Source organism: Phyllostomus discolor, chromosome 1 (genome assembly GCF_004126475.2).
Source record: "Phyllostomus discolor isolate MPI-MPIP mPhyDis1 chromosome 1, mPhyDis1.pri.v3, whole genome shotgun sequence".
Classification (NCBI taxonomy): domain Eukaryota; kingdom Metazoa; phylum Chordata; class Mammalia; order Chiroptera; family Phyllostomidae; genus Phyllostomus; species Phyllostomus discolor.
Window position 1 is genome coordinate 70,102,902 of NC_040903.2, and position 17,796 is coordinate 70,120,697.

Below are 17,796 nucleotides of genomic sequence, written 5' to 3' on the forward strand. Positions count from 1 at the left end.
TGGGGAAAAGGTACAGGGAATAAGAAGCATAAATGGTAGGTACAAAATAGACAGAGAGAAGTTAAGAACAGTATAAGGAATGGATAAGCCAAAGAACTTATATGTATGAGCCATGGACATGAACTAAGGTGAGGAATGCTGGTGGAGGGAGTGCAGGATGGAGGAAAATAAAGGGGAGAAAAAAATTGGACATTGTATTAGCATAAGCAATAAAATATATATTAAAAATAAATAAATAATAATCATAAAAATAAATCAATAAAAATAAAAAAAAACAAAGAGGATTTACCCCTCTGCAGGTGAATATTTTCAAAGAAAAACATAGTATTGCCTACTCAACTGCCAAAAATGTTTTCACACACAATTATCCCTCTCTATTATTTATTCGTCTTTGTTACAGTTAAAAGAACTGGGGAAAGACAACTGAATTACAGACTCTTAATACAATGTTCTATCTGGTGCTTAATCTTCTCTCAGAGTATTACATTTCTGATAGACTTGTATTCTACCTGATGAGAAGCATTTCTGATCCATCAACTTCCTCACTCCTACCTCAATTTTTCTTTTGCCCCTTCAAGATCTCCCCCTCAAACATCTGCACTCAGAAACTGCTACAATCTTTCTCCAAATACACACACTAAGAGCATCTCTCACTCTGAAAAATGTTTAAAGGTTATTTTATGTAGTACTATAATATTAATATTCCGTGGTCATCAGAAGACACAATGAGCATTAATTTTGCCTCCTTTCCTAAAGGCGCACACACAGAAAATCATAGCCAGTTCTTCACTCTTGGGCATTAGCTGTGGATAGTTGTCTTCAGTCATCTGTGTCTGCATTCATGTATAGTGCAAGGTCAGGCAAACAGTGCTAAAGATATATCTGTCAGTTGAGTGATGGTTTGTCTCTACAGAAGTGTTCATTAAACACCAAACCATCTGAGTGCAAAGCTAAGAATCAGTTTTTTTCTTTTCTAAATCAAATGTTTTAGTTTTAGTCATTTTTATTTTCTTTAGAAGGATGCCTAGAAGGACAAGTGGTATTCTGGTTCTCTTGGCTTTAGCCTGGGCCCACAGGAAACTTGGAAGAGCACAGTGGCTTTGCTGACGGTCTGATAGAGAGGGAGGTTCAGTGCAGCCTGCCTCAGTGCCCACATGAACGCTCCACCCTGCTACTTTCTTTGACTCCCAGGCACGAAGACAGAAGCCAGAAAGGCCTGAAGTTGATCCACAGGGTGTGTTTTGTCCCTGAAGACTTGCCAGATCTTTTCCAGATGTTGAGATATAGCCAGAGAACTTTTGCTAAAAGCCACAGGTGTGCCTTTGGAAGGGTTTGACTGAAGCAAAGTGTTGGTTTTGTGGTTGATGCCAAGAGCTGTATCACAGTCCATGAAATCAAGACCTGTCAGCAAAGCTGTCATCAGGTTGTTTTGGTGGTGCTCAGGGGCTTGCTACCTGGCTGGCAAGGGAGAAAGCCTCTTGTCTGTGTCACATGCAGCAAGTTTAGATTGCACAGGTGCAGACTTGCCCAACAAAAATACATAATCCCATTTTTCAATATCTCAAGGTTATCTCCATACTAAGTTCCCACGTAGCATCAACTTTACTCTTGCCAATTTATGATAAATCATTCATATTTTTTGAATCAAATAATTGTTTTCAATTTAGGTTCTTTGTCTTCCCATGTATCTGTCCGTTGGTTCTAAGTGCCATAAGTCATGAGGGAGAGGAACCACTGGTCCTTGGTCATCATCACCTGCATTATGGACTAAATGTTCATGTCTCCCAAAGTTTGTATGTTGAAGCTCCTCACCCCCAATGTGGAGATGGGGACTTTGATATATATAAAATTCTCCAAACCCAACTGTAAATAAACACTCTGATTAGAAAATGAGCAAACACCATATAAAGACATTTCACCAACAGTATATATGAATGGCAAGTAGAGATGGGAAAAGACAGTCAACACTGTTAGCTCTTAGAGGAATGCAAATTAAAACCACAATGAAATATCACTACACACCTATTAGAACCACTAAAATAAAAAAAAAAAACAGTGACAATACCAAATCCTGGCAAAAACACACAAAAAAATAGATCTCTCAGAATTGAGGGCGGACATGTGAAATGACACAGCCACTTTGGAAAACAGTCTGTCAATTAAAAAAAAACTAAACATACATTTACATGCAATCCAGGAATCCCACCCCAGAGCATTGATGCCAGAGCAAGAAAAACTTATGTCCACATAAAAATCTGTGCATGAATATTCATAGCAGCTTTATTCATAAAAACCAAAAATTGGAAACACCTTAGCTATTCTTTAATGGGTAAATGATGAAACAAACTATTGTACATTCTGCCTATGGAATATCACTTGGCAATGAACAGGAAGAAAGTGGTGATACATGCAGCAGCTTGGATGGACGCCAGGGCATTATGCTGAGTGGAGAAAAGAACGAAGTTCGCATACTATATAATTGTTTGTATAACAATCTCAAAATAATAAAATCATAAAAAATAGAGAATAAACTAGTGTTTGCCAGAATTTAGGGACAGGGCCAGAGGCTGAAGGAGGGAGAGATTGGGTGTAACTATAAAGGGGTCATAACTCAAGGGACATTTTTTATGGTGAGGGAACAGTTCTGTAACGTGGCTGTGATAGTTGGTGGCTACACAATTCCAGATGTGTGACAAAGTTGCATGTGAACCTGGTGAAGTCTGAGTGAGTCTGTGGATTGCACCAACAACAGTTTCCCTCATTTTGATATTGTGCGATAGTTATATCAGATGTGACCAGTGGGGAAATAGAGTGAAGGGCACATGGAATGACGTATTATTATTATAATTTTTTGTGAACCTATAGTCATTTGAAAATGACTATAAAAGTAAAATAATAAAATAAAATAAGAAAACAAAGTATAATTTACCTACATCCTTGTGGAAAATGGAACCCTAAGTGGAGGAAGGGTCAGGGGAAGGAAAGAAGGGTCTTTTCCTGCTGTTCCCGAAGTTTCCAGCAACTGTGTGTGTGTGTGTGTGTGTGTGTGTGTGTGTGTGTGTTTGTGGTCACCTTCTCTCTCCTTTATTCCATAGCCTGACCACCTTTAGTTTTGATCTGCTTACTCAAAAATAGAGAATAAAGAAAGTCATTCTATCTTGGCTTATTCTATCCATTAGGCAAGACAAAACTCATGGAGGAAACTGTTGGCCAACAAAATTCTACTATCCGGGGTCATTTCTCAGCTTTGCCACTGATTACTTAACATAACTTTCTAATAAAGTATTGTTTCTAAAAACATTGCCACAGTTTTCCCATCATTTAAAGGGAAATACCATTATGTTCCTCCTTCTGCCAAGAGTCTTGCTAAGACAACTTTACAAACACAAGAGAGACAGCTGCTTTGTTTTTCTTAATCCAACCCTATGTCAACATTATACCAGGGGTTGTACATTCCATATCTTACTTCCTCCTCAGGCAATCTCCATCATGCAGATAAATATTACTTCAAAGTGATAAAGTAACTCCTCCAGGTTTTGAAATAGTGGAGCTTGGATTTAAGAAATCTATACGTGAACCTTAAAACCACAACATAGCTTGTATTTCCTCATAAGGCTGCTGTGTTTTTAATGAATATTTGGTCTGTGTTATTCTCTATTCTAAATTTTTTAAGTCATTGTATACAGCAGGGAAAATGTCACTGACTATGTAATTGAATGTCATAATGGAGTATCTTTTTTATTTTTACATTGTCATGGTTTTACCACTTTCAACTAGGAATACCAATAAGGTCCCCCTAATATCAAAATAATTGTATGACCACAACAGGGAAATATTCTTTTCTATATTTGTATCATGCATGCATGTGTATTTCCAGTGGTAGATGGCCCAAAAGAACATCGGTATTTGTCTCCTATGGCTGCTGTAAAAATGACTACATATTTAACAGCTTGTAACAACACATCTGTATTCTCTTACAGCTCTGAAGGTCTGAAGGCTAGAGATGGGCTGGCAGGGCTTTGTTGCTTCTGGAGACTCTAGAGGAGAATTGTTTTGTTGCCTTTTCCAGTTCCTGGCAGCCACCTATATTGGCTTGTGGTCCTGAATCACTCCAACCTCTGTTCCTGTGCCCAAATCTCCTCTCTGACTCTGACCCTCCTTTCACCCTCTTTCTTTTATAGGGCTCCTCATGATTACATTGGACCCACACAGATAATGCAGGGTAATTTCCTCATCTGAAGATACTTAATCATACCTACAGAATCCCTTTGCCCTGTACAGTAACATATTCAGAGTTGTGGGGATTAGGATGTAGAAATCTTTTGGGGCTCTTATTCAGTCTAGCACACCCTCTAAATATTCACTTGATGTTCTGCCCTAGATCCTACACTTTGCACACCTGAGGAGAAAAAAAAGAGAAGCATCTTATACAGGGACTCTTTTCAAGATCAAAGACAAAATGATACGTCATGCCACACTGCAACATGAGTGCCACACTTACTCTCCATGCAGGTCTTCAAAAGATGTGTCCCCAAGCCAGTTTTGTGCCCCTTCACTGTCCACCCTCCTCAAGGGATAATGGTAGAAGGACTGAGGTAAGGGACCCTTTGGAGAAGGGTCTGGTGGTCTCTGGTGTCTCCCCTCCCCAAGTGGCTGGCTGAAGCCATCTATGAGGGGGAAAGGCAAACTGAGGAGTGAACTGCACATTGCCTGGGGAGCGCGTACGTGCATTCTGGGAATAGGGGAGCATCCTGTGCAAGGAGCTGCAATGGAGTCACTTGGTTTCCAAGCATGAGGACTGCAAGGAGAAACTCAGTGTCACCCCAGAAGAAGGGTTTGAGAGCAGGAAGACCGTGGCTGAGGGAGGAGCTCTGAGCAACTGCAGAACAGACATGGCCATCGCCAAGGGATTTGCATTTGGAGATTCCTACACTGGAGAAAGTGTCCTGACTGCCTGTTCATGAGAGAAACAAAATCAGCCCCACTCACAGGGCACCTGTCCTCATCAGGGTTCTCCAGAGGAACAGGATTGTGGACATAGGAAAGATGTTTATTGTGAGACATTGGCTCACGTGGTTGTGGAGGCATGGCAAGTCCAAAATCTACAGGGGGAGATGCAGGAAAGCGTTTCAGTTTGAGTTGAGAATTCTCCCTTACTTGGGGGAAAGATGAGTCTTTTGTTTTATGCAGGCCTTCAACTGGTTGCATGAAGCCCACCAAAATCCACCAGTTGACAAGTTAATCTCATCCAAAACAGCCTCACAGAGGAATGTTTGTCCAAGATCTAAGCACCATGCTCCAAGCCAGTTGACACATAACGCTAACCATCACAGAGCCTCTGCTGGGTTACAGCTGTGTCTTTCCTGGCTCTCTCCTATCCTCTCTCTCCCTGTATACCCCAGAGGACATATCTGGTAAGGTTTGAAAACTGGGAGTAAGGAAGGGGAATGAGAAAAGAGACCCACTCACCCCTACAGGGGACTTCCCAGTCTAATGCAAGGACCCTGTGGGAGCACCCACTGCTTACCTCTGAATTCTGTTCGACTTCCCTGTTCTCAATACAAGTGCAGCTTGTATCACTTTGTGAATGTCCTAAATGCCACCAAACTGTCACTGTAGAGTGCCTAATTTTGTGTTACCTTATTTCATCTCCATTTTTAAAAACAATTTTTAAAAATTTTCCCCATACTCCAGCCCCTGGCTGGCATAGCTCAGTGGATTGAGCGCGGGCTGAGAACCAAAGTGTCGCAGGTTTGATTCCCAGTCAGGGTACATGCCTGGGTTGCAGGCCATGACCTCCAGCAATCACACATTGATGTTTCTCTCTCTCTTTCTCTCTATCTTCCTCCCTTCCTTCTCTAAAAAAAATACATAAATAATAAAATCTTTGAAAAAATTTCCCATACTCCAATAGCACCAATATGGAGAACTGACACTTAGGATAACTTGGAATCATAAATTTGTAACAAATACAAGTATGCTGGAAGAAAATAATTAAATAATGAAACTGTTTTTCTAGAAAAGTGGTCCTCATGGGTACTCATGCTAGTTTTCTTTTCTTTTCTCTATATTTTGAAATGTTTTGTGATAAGACAAAAAAAAAGACTGATCCTACCAGACAGGATGTGTTCATCTGCATGTGACAGAACACCCAGTGAGCAGTGACCAACTCCAGATGATGTTTATTTTTTACTTAACAAGAATTCCAAACAGGGTGAGCAACTTTTCAAGGTGGTAGCTAGTAAGTGGTAGGAACTAAGGCATAAACCCAGGACCCCATAGACTCTGCTCTTAACCACTCCCCTGGATGGCTGTTGCATATGCCATAGACAGCCTGACAGCATGCTTTGTGTATAGAAAAGTATTCAGTAATATTGATTGCTTGGCTGGTTGATTATTTTCTGCAAGTATATACTCACATCTCCTATTTTGTAAGTACAGTGTATCCATAATACTTATAAACAAATCATTCTTGTCTATTCATTATGTATTATATGTCAGAATCAATCAATTGCTTTAATATGTGATGATTTAAATATGCTTTTGGAGAGGAAAACCACATAATTGATTCTAGTGATATTCAGTTATGCTCATTCAATGCACTACAGTAAAGTTTCTTATTAGAGAAGTTCATGCCCCCCTCCCACCCCACCAAAAGTATGATCCATACTTTCAAGTTCTTCATCCCCTACTTTGCACAAGTCCTGTAGATCAGTTCAAAATAGGTGAGCACCTTTCGCCATCTAGTGGAGACACATTTTGAAAAACATTTCAAGTGAATTTCATATTCATACCATGCAAATAACACTTTGGGGAGACTTACACAATATAAAATCAGGAACATGGAATAAAAATGGGCTCTTTCTCCCAGTAAACCATGGTTCTAAAATCATTCTTCCAGTCTCTCCCAGATTGTTGCCCCCTTTCTTCTGATTCCATGCAGCAGCTTCCCACTGAAAACACCCCTAGCGTTTCCTAGGAGACACCACACTCCTGATCAGTTGATCCCAAGGATTTATTTTCTTCACAGTATGTGGAAGGGGCTCCTGGCTAAGTCAGTACTGCTGTCTGAGTGCCTGAGGGAGAGGAGCTGCAGGGTGTGATGGAAAGTGGAAATTTGTGATGGCAGTAACCCTTTCTTAGCTACTCACCTTTGCTGTTTAGGGTAAGGGTATTTAAACATGCTCTTTTGTGCTTTGTGGGAAGTTCAAGGGCCTCCTTAATATTTCCAAAAATTCTGTATCCACCTCTTGGTAGCACCACTTTTCTTCCTGCTGAACTCCCAATCTCAGTTCCAGCTTTCCTCCAGTGGTAGACATTATTCTATACCAAAACCCCAAATCCCTATCCTTTCCAGCATAAGAAAAGATTGCAGTTCCCCACCCACATTCAAATTAAGCATAGCTATGCACCTTGCTCTGTCCATTCACTCATGGTTAGAAATAACATGTCACTTCCAAATAGAAGCAGGCTGATATTACACAAGAAAACTTATCAGAATAAGACTTCAGTTAGAAAAATACTAAAATTAGCCCTGGCTGATGTGACTCAGTGGATTGAGTGCTGGCCTGCAAACCAAATGGTCGCTGGTTCGATTCCCAGTCAAGGCACGCGCCTGGGTTGTGGGCCAGGTTCCCAGTTGGGGGCATAAGATAGGCAAACATACACTGATGTTTCTCTCCCTCTCTTTCTCCCTCCCTTCCCCACTCTCTAAAAATAAATAAAGATTTTTTAAAATTTTTTCAAAAATACTAAAAATTATTTTACTATCTCAATAGCTATTAAGAAGGATTCAGTAAATTGCAAAATTTGTTTTAAAGTGCTGAAAATCTTAGTTTTAGGGGGCATTTTTAATCCTCACCTGAGGACATGCTCACTGATTTTAGAGAGGGGAAGGGAGGGAGAGAGAGATGGAGAGAAACATCGATGCCAAAGGAAAACATCAATAGGTCGCCTCTCATATGTGCCCCGACCATAGATGGAACACAAAACCTAGGCATGTGCCCTGATCTGACATTGAATCAGCAACCTTTCAGTAAATGGGATGATGCTCCAACCAAATGAGCACACCAGCCCGGGGAAGAGGCAATATTTTTTTTAACCAGACAAGAGGTTGTGTGTGTGTGTGTGTGTGTGTGTGTGAGAGAGAGAGAGAGAGAAAGAGACTATTCAGAAAGGTCATTTTTTTTTCTTAAAAAGAGAAGCCAAAAGATTCGTTTTATAGAGGATGTGACTCCTTATCTAGAAAATCTAATAAAAATTACTAGACATAGTACATTTGTTTAGCCAAATAGCAAGACACAAGATGGAGTGCAAAATCAATTACATTTCTCTTAACTAGTCACTACACAGAAGATAGCAAAAAAGAAGACCTTATTTTTCCATTCTTCTTCCGATGCCTCTCTGGGCCTGGGCCTCTGAGTGAGGGCAACAGTTAGTATGTCCAAGAATCAAGGAAAATTTTACTGCTTTAAACTCCACACTTTCTAATTTTGTATTTTTGGCTTGTAGTACATCTACCAATTTCCAACATTTTTCTTTTGAAACTTTTTTCTGTCTGTCCCCAGATTACATTAACCCACACCTGTGCCTAAGAGAGAAGAAAAAAGATAATGACAGAATGATAGAATACCATCTTGAGAAATTAAAAAAAATAGTCTTTTAAAACCTAAAACAAAATGTCTTAACCTCAGTACAAGAAGGAAGCCATCAGAGTTCCTTGTGTAGAAATATGTGTAGAATACAGAATTTCTCTATATTATTTCTCACCTGAACTAATGAACAAGCAGTAAATTGTCAGACACAGCTATTTGTAAATTAATTCACCTTTGGCTTTGGACTTTTAAAACTGTATTTTCAGGACTTCCAGCCAAGATGAAGGCATAGGTAGTTACAGTTGGCCTCCTCACACAACCAAAAGAAGGACAACAACAAATTTAAAAACAAAATTTGAACAAGATGGAAATCCAACAACCAAAAAGTTAAAGAAGAAACATTCATCCAGACTCATAGGAGAGGCAGAGACGGGCAGCCAAGATGGAGACAATGTGTGTCCAGGTGGCAGCTGGAGGACAGGGCAGTCTCATATTTGCATGTAGATAAACCAGGAGGAACGACTAGGGAGCGACACAGACAACACAACCTGGGGTTCCAACACAGGGAAATAAAGCTTCAAACTCTGCTTGTAAAAACCTGTGGGGGGTTGTGGCAGCAGGAGAAACTCCCAGCCTCACAGGAGAGTTTGTTGGAGAGGCCCACAGGGCTCTAAAATGTACACAAACCCACCGACCTGTGAATCAGCACCAGAAGGGCCCAATTTTCTTGTGGGTAGCAGAGGAAGTGACCAAAAGCCAGTATAGAGCCCCACAAATGGCATTGTTTCTTCTCTTACCCCTCCCCAACATACAGCACCACAATGCAACAAAGTGGATTTCCCCACCCTGGCATATACCTAAGGCTCCACCTCTTATGATATAACAGCTGCACCAAGACAAAAAATATGGCCCTAATGAAAGAACAGATCAAAGCTCCAAAAATAGAACTAAGATACCAAGAAGCAATCAAGTTTCATGACATGAAGAGGGTGCACACAGCCCACACAGGGGGCCACACCTCGAGTACCCAGCTTGAGTGATAGGGGAAGCTGTGCCACCAGACCATGCAGGATATCTACTACATTAGGCCACTCTACCAAGCCTGGGAGATGTAGAAGTTCTGCTTAATACATAGAAGCCAATATGGGGAAGCTGCCAAAATGAGAAGACAAAGAAACATGGCCCAAATGAAAGAACAGAACAAAACTCAGGAAAACAGAGCTAAACAAAACAGAGACAAGCAATCTACTAAATGCAGAGTTCAACATACTGGTTATAGGGGGGTTTAATGAACTTAGTGAGAACCTCAACAGCATAAAAAAGAACCAGTCAGAAATTAAGGATATGCTAATTGAAATGAAGAATAATTTGCAGGGAATCAATAATAGAGTGGATGAAGCCAAGAATCAAATCAGTGATTTGGAATATAAGGAAGCAAAAAAAAAATACCCAATCAGAACAGCAAAAAGAAAAAAGAATTCTCAAGTCACATGCCTGGGTTATGGGCCAGCAAGAAGCAACTACACATTGATGTTTCTTTCCCTCTCTTTCTCCCTCCCTTTTCCTCTCTCTAAAAATAAATAAATAAAAACTTTAAAAAGAAAAAAGAATTAATAAAAGGATGCTAGTGTAAGGAGCCTCTGGGACAACTTCAAGCATACTGACATTCACATCATGGGAGTGCCAGAAGGAGAAGAGAGAGAGCAAGGAATTGTAAACCTACCTGAAAAAGTAATGACAAGAAACTTCCTTAATGGTGAAGGAAATAGACATACAAGTCTAGGAAGCAGAGAGAGTCCCAAAAGCCTACACCAAGACACATCATGATTAAAATGTCAAAGGTTAAAGATGTAGAGAGAATCTTAAAAGCAGCAAGAGAAAAGCAGTTAATTACCTACAAGTGAGCTCCCTGAAAAATCAAACTGTCAGCTGATTTTTTCAAAAGAAACTTTGTAGGCCAGAGGCATTCAAACTGATGAAAAGCAAGGACTTACAACAGAGATTACTCTATCCAACAAAGCTATCATTTAGACTCGAAGGACAGATAAAGAGCTTCCCAGACAAAGGAAATTTACAGGAGCTAATCCCCACCAACCAGTACTATATGAAATGTTAAGGTTTTCTTTAAGAAGATCAAAAATATGAACAATAAAATGGCAAGAAATACATATCTATCAATATCTGAATCTAAAAAATAAAATAAATGAATAAACATAACAGAAACAGAATCGTAGATACAGAGAATGTTTTGATGATTGCCAGATGGGAGGTGTGTTGGGGGTGGGTGCAAAAAAGGTGCAGGGATTAAGGAGTACACATTGGTTAATACAGAATAGTCATGAGATGTAAAGTACAGCATAGGGAATATAGTCAATAGCAGTTTAATAGATATGTATGGTGTCATAACACTGTGAGATGATCATTTATTAGGTTATTTAATGTCTAATCACTGGGGTATACACCTGAAACTAATATAATAATGTATGTCAACTGTAATTGAAAATAAAAATTATTTTTTTAAAAAAGTGAATATTCTTGTGGCATTGGTGGTAGTTATTTCCTTCCTATAAACCAGGAGAGTTTAAGTAACAGTGGATACTTTCAGTTCACCAGATTACAGCTTCCCAGGCCTGAAGCTGGTTGGGAGAGCCCCAGGTTCAGCACCTAGTGACCTGAACACACACCAGCCCTGATAGGGACCCATGGAGCTTCTGAACATCAAGAGATCAAACACAGTATTTTGTCCAAGACCTTGGAATTTGGAAATAGGCTATTAGCATGAAAAGAGAAGACTGACCCAGGCTGCCCTCGGTTTGGTTGTTCTGAGGTCATTCCAAATACCACATAACAACTAAGAGATAAAGGGGCCATAATGTTGGGAATCATAAATATTTTTTAAAACATGCCATAGGGTCTCAGTTGCTCAGAGGCATTATCTCAACAAAGAATGCAAAACTATGACAGGATTTTTCCATGAAAGTTGGGCAGAGGTAACTACAGGGCTAGGAGCTCACCTGGCCCATTCTAGACAAGGGAGGGAAGGGTTGGGTTAAGGTTAGTTCCTTCATACCAGTATCTAATTGTTTCACTACTGTTGATTTAGGACTGAATTCATTCCCCATTATTTGTTGCTTTAGATTTATAATATATTCTATATGAAACATTTCTGAACTCACTATTTTATTGCATTGATTAGTTAGTGTATATTTAAGCCTCAAGCCATGTTTTTTAATCTGTGCTTTGTAATATATTTTAGAATCTAAAGAAAAGAATGAGGCATAATTCTTATCGTTTAAAAACCATTGCTTTTGGCTTTTATTGTCTTTTCATTCTCTAGAGTTTTCAGGTTTTAAAAACTCTTCTATGGAGACACTAACATCGATATTTTATAAAATATATATATTAATTTAGCTAATGAATCACTTATTAGCTAACTCAGTCATTAGTATGAACTAGTAGCATTTCTAACAGCAGAATGCTCCATTTATTCATGTCTTCTTTTATTTTACCAGAGTTAAAGATATTTCTTCTTATAAATCCCTACTTTAATTTTTTATGTGCTTTTAATACAATTGGTTAAAAAGGTACTTCTTTCATGCTATTTTCTATGTCATTGCTATTTAAGAAAGTGTAACTGATTTTGCACCTTGTATCTTGCTGTTTGGCTAAATAAATGTACTACACCTAGTAATTTTTAATTAGTTTCTCTAGATATTCTAAATAAAAATCACATTCTCTACAAAAGTAATCTTTAGGCTTCTCTTTTTAAGAAAAAAGTGAAGTTTTCTGAATAGTTCTCACATATACACACATACATACACCTCCTGTCATATTAAAAAAAGTCCCTCTAAAACTACTATTTTTAGTACTTTAATCTGAAACAAATTTTGAAATTTATTGAATGGCTTCTCCATAGCTATTAAGATAGTAAAATAACTTTCAATATTTTTTACTTAAGTCTGATTTTGGTAAGTTGTCCTGTGTAATATGATCCTTGATTTCTTAGGCTATTCCATTCTCAATTTTAGTGAATTATTCTTTCATGGTATAAAAACATTGTCCAGGAGCATATTTTTTATTTTTTTAAGTCTTTCAAGTCAGGAAGGCTTTAATAAAATGAGTAAAACCCATTGTAACAACGGCTCTTCATTACGTGGATTCAGATGCACAGCAGACCAATTTTGTTCCCTGACATTTAACAACCACATTCAATAAAAGCCTGTTAGTTCATTCCTCAACACTTTAATTCTAAGGGGCTTCCTCTTTTCAAAGCTTGCACAAAGAAGTTAAGCACCAGTAAGAAAGACTGTTAGCAGTTTTATTTCACCATCTTCCTCATCATCAATACACAGTCCGATTCTTCCTTCTGTGTACATGACATGGTCAAATGGGTGCTACACTCTGGCTGTGGTACAAAGTTTATGAATATATATGCCAATACAAAGCTGAAGCCGTTAAAAAGAGTTTAATAACAACTAGGAGGTAATTAAATCTATAGTGTTGTTGAAATCTATGGAAGATTTAAAAACAGCACACAAACTCAAACGTTTTACTTGGGACGGGGTGAAAGAGGAAAGTCTTTTGTGCTACTGAAGGGTTTTCTAAGTTGCTCCAAGTTTACTTTCTTTCTGCGATTATCTTGAAATGCTGCAAAGCATTGCGAGCAGCATCACTGTGTGCACCGCCACAGGACCTCCCAGAGCCGTGGCAGACCGCTAAGGGGCGGCTGGGCAGTTCAGTGAGACTCTGGTCCTGCCCATCGGCACTCGGCTCTTCTGTATCCAAATATGTTCTATGAAAACCTTGTTACTTGGCGATTTCACTAAGCAGTGGGATGTAATCTGATTTGGAATACTGAGGAGGCTTCTTTGCAGTTGGTTGATCTTTTCACCAGGAGAATCATTCCTCAAGTGCATCCTAAAGAATGCACTAACCACATTTGTTAAAGAAATGGTTCTCTGGAGAAATATTACTGATTTTGGCGAGAAAATTCTCAACAACATTTCTCTTGGCTTGTTTCCAGTTTTTATAAATGACTCTAGCCTGCAAATGGTGGTATTTTCTCTCTTCCACGCAGATCTTCCCTCCGGGAGAGTGTGTCCAGGAAGTCTCCAGCCACGCTGAGTAGCTGATTCCTGTAACCAGCCAGCAGGACTAAGCTGGTTCGTTGGTTGCAGGGAAGGGTCGGGCATCAAGGGGTCAGAACTGCAAAGCAAATCCTTTTATTGGCTTTCAGAATGCTTATGGCAGGCTCTGCAGCTCCATGTTTCGCCAACTTCTTCCTTGTAGCTCCTTCACCTGTGCAGGTTCTGTCACCAACAGTTACTCACAAGGTGAAAGTGGGCACGTGTGTTTGCATATCGGATCTTTCACATTCATAAACGGAGATGTTCTTGGTTTTCGCGCCGTATTCGTGTAATACCTGAATCGGCATTTTCCCTGGTTTAGCTGTAATCATCTTCCCCGAACTGAAGCCCCCGCTATTCTAGCGCTCCAGCATCGGGCCCGGCGCGAGGCCGGCTCTGGGCCGCGGAGAGAAGGGAGGCTCGGCGGCGGGAGGAAGAGCGATGCGTACCGACCTCCTCGCCGGGGTCGGCGGCCCGAAGGCAGCTCCAGAGCTTCCGCAGCCTCCCCAACTCTCCTCCTCCTTCTCGGACCCGCATCCCCTCTTGCGTCCCTCTTGCCCAACCGCATCCCCTCTTGCCGTATATTTATTATGTTTAACAGATAAAGATATATTGGACCTAAATGTGTGTGTGTAGTATTTTTCAGATTTCGGAGGTAAGAACAATGCCTTCCTCATTAAATGAAGAACCACATTATCACTTTATGTTGTACAGATATTATATATTCAATGAAGATCAAAAAACTGGACAGGCTCCAGGCTTTTTAATGTAATTTTTATTTCTTTCTCTGTTTTTGGTCTGTTTACTTCCATATCATAGGCCATTTAAAATATTTTACATTTCATATTAAGACTTCTTATGAATTTGACAAATGGGTCAATATCTCTATTAGTAATATCTATGCTTACTATAGAAATATCTTTCTTTGGCCAGGTCGCTCAGTTATTTGGAGCATCATCCCCTACACCAAAAGGATGCAAGTTCTATTCCAGGGCATATACCTAGGTTGCAGGTTAGATCCCCAGTAGGAACATGAACAGAAGGTAACAGATCGAAGTTTCTCTCTCACATGGATGTTTCTCTTTCTCACATTTCCTCTCTCTCTAAAATCAATAAACCTATATTTGGGTGAGGATTTAAAAAAGTATATATTTCATGTTAATCATCATATACTTCATTTTATTTTTAATTTATTATATTTAATTTATTCTGTTTCTATAGAATTGGACAAATCATCACTTTCTTCTCATTTAAAATTTTATTTTATTTTCATCTCCTTTCCCCAAATAGTTGATTTCTAATCTTAGATTTATTGATATCTTCTGACTTTTTTATTATTTGTTATGACATACATTTAACCTGATACCATCTTTGTAATCCCTGTTTTTTGAGTATTTGAAGTACTGTAACTAGAACAGATGTTAATGCAATCTTGACTTTTATTCTGTTTTTGTCTTATGGAGATAAAGTGTAATTTTTAGAGACAAAATATGGTTGACCTTTTAAAAAATTAGAAACCCTTTATAATCTTACAGACAAATTTAATCAATTTTTACTTTATATCTTAAATGATCTGTGGCTTGAATATAATAAATAAAATCATAGTTTTTAAAATACCATCCTACATATTTTAACACATAAGTTTTTCTTTTTTGGCATTGTTTCTTATGGTCTCTTTTCATCTGGAATTGTTTAAACCATTTCCCTTCAAACCAAATCAGAAAGCTATCTCAAACAACTGACCTACTTATTTATCTAGAGTTCTATGTAATCCTCTCAGTGACTCTCTGAGGAGCAAGGGAACCTGCTGAGTCTAGTCAGGCAGAGATCTGGTGGGAACAGCCTATATCCTCATGTTTCAGAGGCCATGGCTGACTTCCTCATCCTGTTTTGGGGCAAATTGCCTTGGAGAGTAGAGGTTCCCAGCAGCAGGTCTGTGACTAGGTGCTAGATTAGGGCAAGCAGATGTCTGGAATAGTAGAGACTCAAGAAAAGAGCTCGTCTCCCTGGCTGGTTGGAACCCCGTCCCATATACTCAAAGGTTGTGGGTTCAGTTCCGGTCAGAGCACGTACCTAGCTTTCAGGTCCCATTCCTAGCTGGAGTGTGTTTGGAAGACGGCCAGTCAATGTTTCTCTCTCACATCTCTCTCTCTCTCTCTCTCTCTCTCTCTCTCAAAGCAATGAAAAAATGTCCTCAGGTGAGGACTATAAAAAGGAGACTTGTCAAGTAGACTTCTCACCCAAGTTGGGGAATACAGGCAAATTCTAGTCTAAGTTCACACCCGGGACAGTGGATCCCAATGATGGAGGGCAGATTACCTTCCTTGAAGAGCATAGGGCATAGTCATGAAGAGCAAAGACTTTGGGGTCAGGCTGACCTTGAATCTTGTCTCCACTTAGCAACTGTGAGATGTAGAATAAATTATTTATCCTTACTGTCCTCAATTGTAAAGGAGGACAAATATAGTACACTCCTCACATGGTTCTTTCATGGTTCTTAAAAAAATATTAAAGATTGTGAAAGTAAAAGTGCCTGGCACCAGGAAGGGCTCAATAAATCCTAGTTGGCTTAATATTATATCTAGACTTTGAGTGAGAAGGAATAATACACTCTGTTTCCAGGTTGGGCTTCCCCTGATTCTGGGACTGGGGAGAATTGATTTGCCACTGACCTGAACAACGGCTGATCAGGGCAGCAGAAACACACACTGTTCTCTTAACCACAGCTTCATGAAGCGTCCTCACTGAAGAGCGTGCCTGTGTGCCCGGCACAGGTGCTGGCCCAGTTCTTCGCTTGTAATAGGCACTCAGTTACCAAAGAGAGGGAAAACACTGACAAGGAATGCTTTGCTCAGAAAAGCTTTCAGTTCCATCTCCCACTTTTGCTAAATTCCTCCTGTTTTCATGTAAATCAAAGGGTTTTGTTTCTAAAAACTTCACTTAGCATTTTTCCTCTCTGACTTTATTTTTCAGTCTAGTTCCTCTTTGGTCCCTCAAAAAAGTATGGCACTTATCTCTAGGCCCCTCTGATTTTCAGAGGAACAGAAACCAGCAAAGGAGTGGGGGAAAGCAGCAGCAGAAGCAGCATGTCCATCCGACCCTGACTTGTCCTCACAGCCCAGGGACTGCCTCCGGCTTTGCTGTTTGAATAACCTCTGGGTGTCCGATCCACCCCCACAGCTCAGTTTGACCTCCAGAACAAATATTTGTCCCACTTTTGAGCAAAGTTTGAGAGCCTTCTTCCTCATTTTTCTACTTTTTGAAAACTAACTGTACTCCTCTGTTGTTCCTTTGAACTTTGGTTCAGCAAGGAGTGGAATTCTCCACAGCCCCTGCACTGGATACCTTGCCAAAATGAAATGGCTCATCAGCTTTCTCATCTGGCTCTTTCTCTCTGAGGCACAAGGCTTCGAAATCCCCACCAATGAGCTTCCAGAAGTAAGTACTTTCAGAAGCCTCCTTGTTGTTGGCCTATATATATGCTCAGGAACTAACTTGTTGCTGTTGCTGTTCAAGGACTGTATTTGGGGTGGGAAGGAAATTTATGATAAACTCATCTAAGTAGAAGTGTTCACTGTTGTAATAACTGGAGTGTGTATTTACCTTTTAAATCATTAACAGTTTCGCACAAGATGAAGTCAAGGGCAATGTGCTAGCCCCATCATGTCGCATTTAGAGAGTGCAGCTGCCTACTTCCTATCTAAAAAATGGGAATAATAAGTGACCTAACTCAAAGGGTGTTTGGGAATTAAATGACATATGTAAATTACCTACCCAGGACAAACACTAGGAAGCACCTAATAATTATTAGGTATGAGTATGATGATGGTGATGAGGACATGTCATCACCACTGTTATACTAAAAGTGTAAGAAAAATCACTATCAAAGCACTATATTTTTCATACTTAAGTGGACAATGATTTCTGTAATAAGGGCACATTAAATATTCCTGTTAAAGGGGAAGATGGGACATGGGCTGAGAGAGTGCAGGAATTCTTCTAAGAGCTCAAGGTTTCCCACTTTGGTCCTTTGGCCATCCCTACATGAGGAAATTCTTAGACTGAGTCATTTTGAA

General features: G+C 39.7%; 1 protein-coding gene and 1 pseudogene across 1 annotated transcript in view; one reads left to right on the forward strand and one right to left on the reverse strand.

The window, feature by feature from the left end:
* Window positions 1–13,055: 13,055 nt before the first annotated feature.
* Window positions 13,056–14,186, reverse strand: LOC114493373 (annotated as a pseudogene).
* Window positions 14,187–16,944: 2,758 nt separating this feature from the next.
* Window positions 16,945–17,796, forward strand: part of ITIH2 (inter-alpha-trypsin inhibitor heavy chain 2) — a 33,965-nt gene continuing 33,113 nt past the window's right edge. The window contains exon 1 of the mRNA XM_028508052.2: window positions 16,945–17,158. Coding sequence (XP_028363853.1) covers window positions 17,075–17,158 — 84 coding nt within the window. The 5' untranslated portion in view covers window positions 16,945–17,074. The remainder of the gene's footprint in view (window positions 17,159–17,796) is intronic.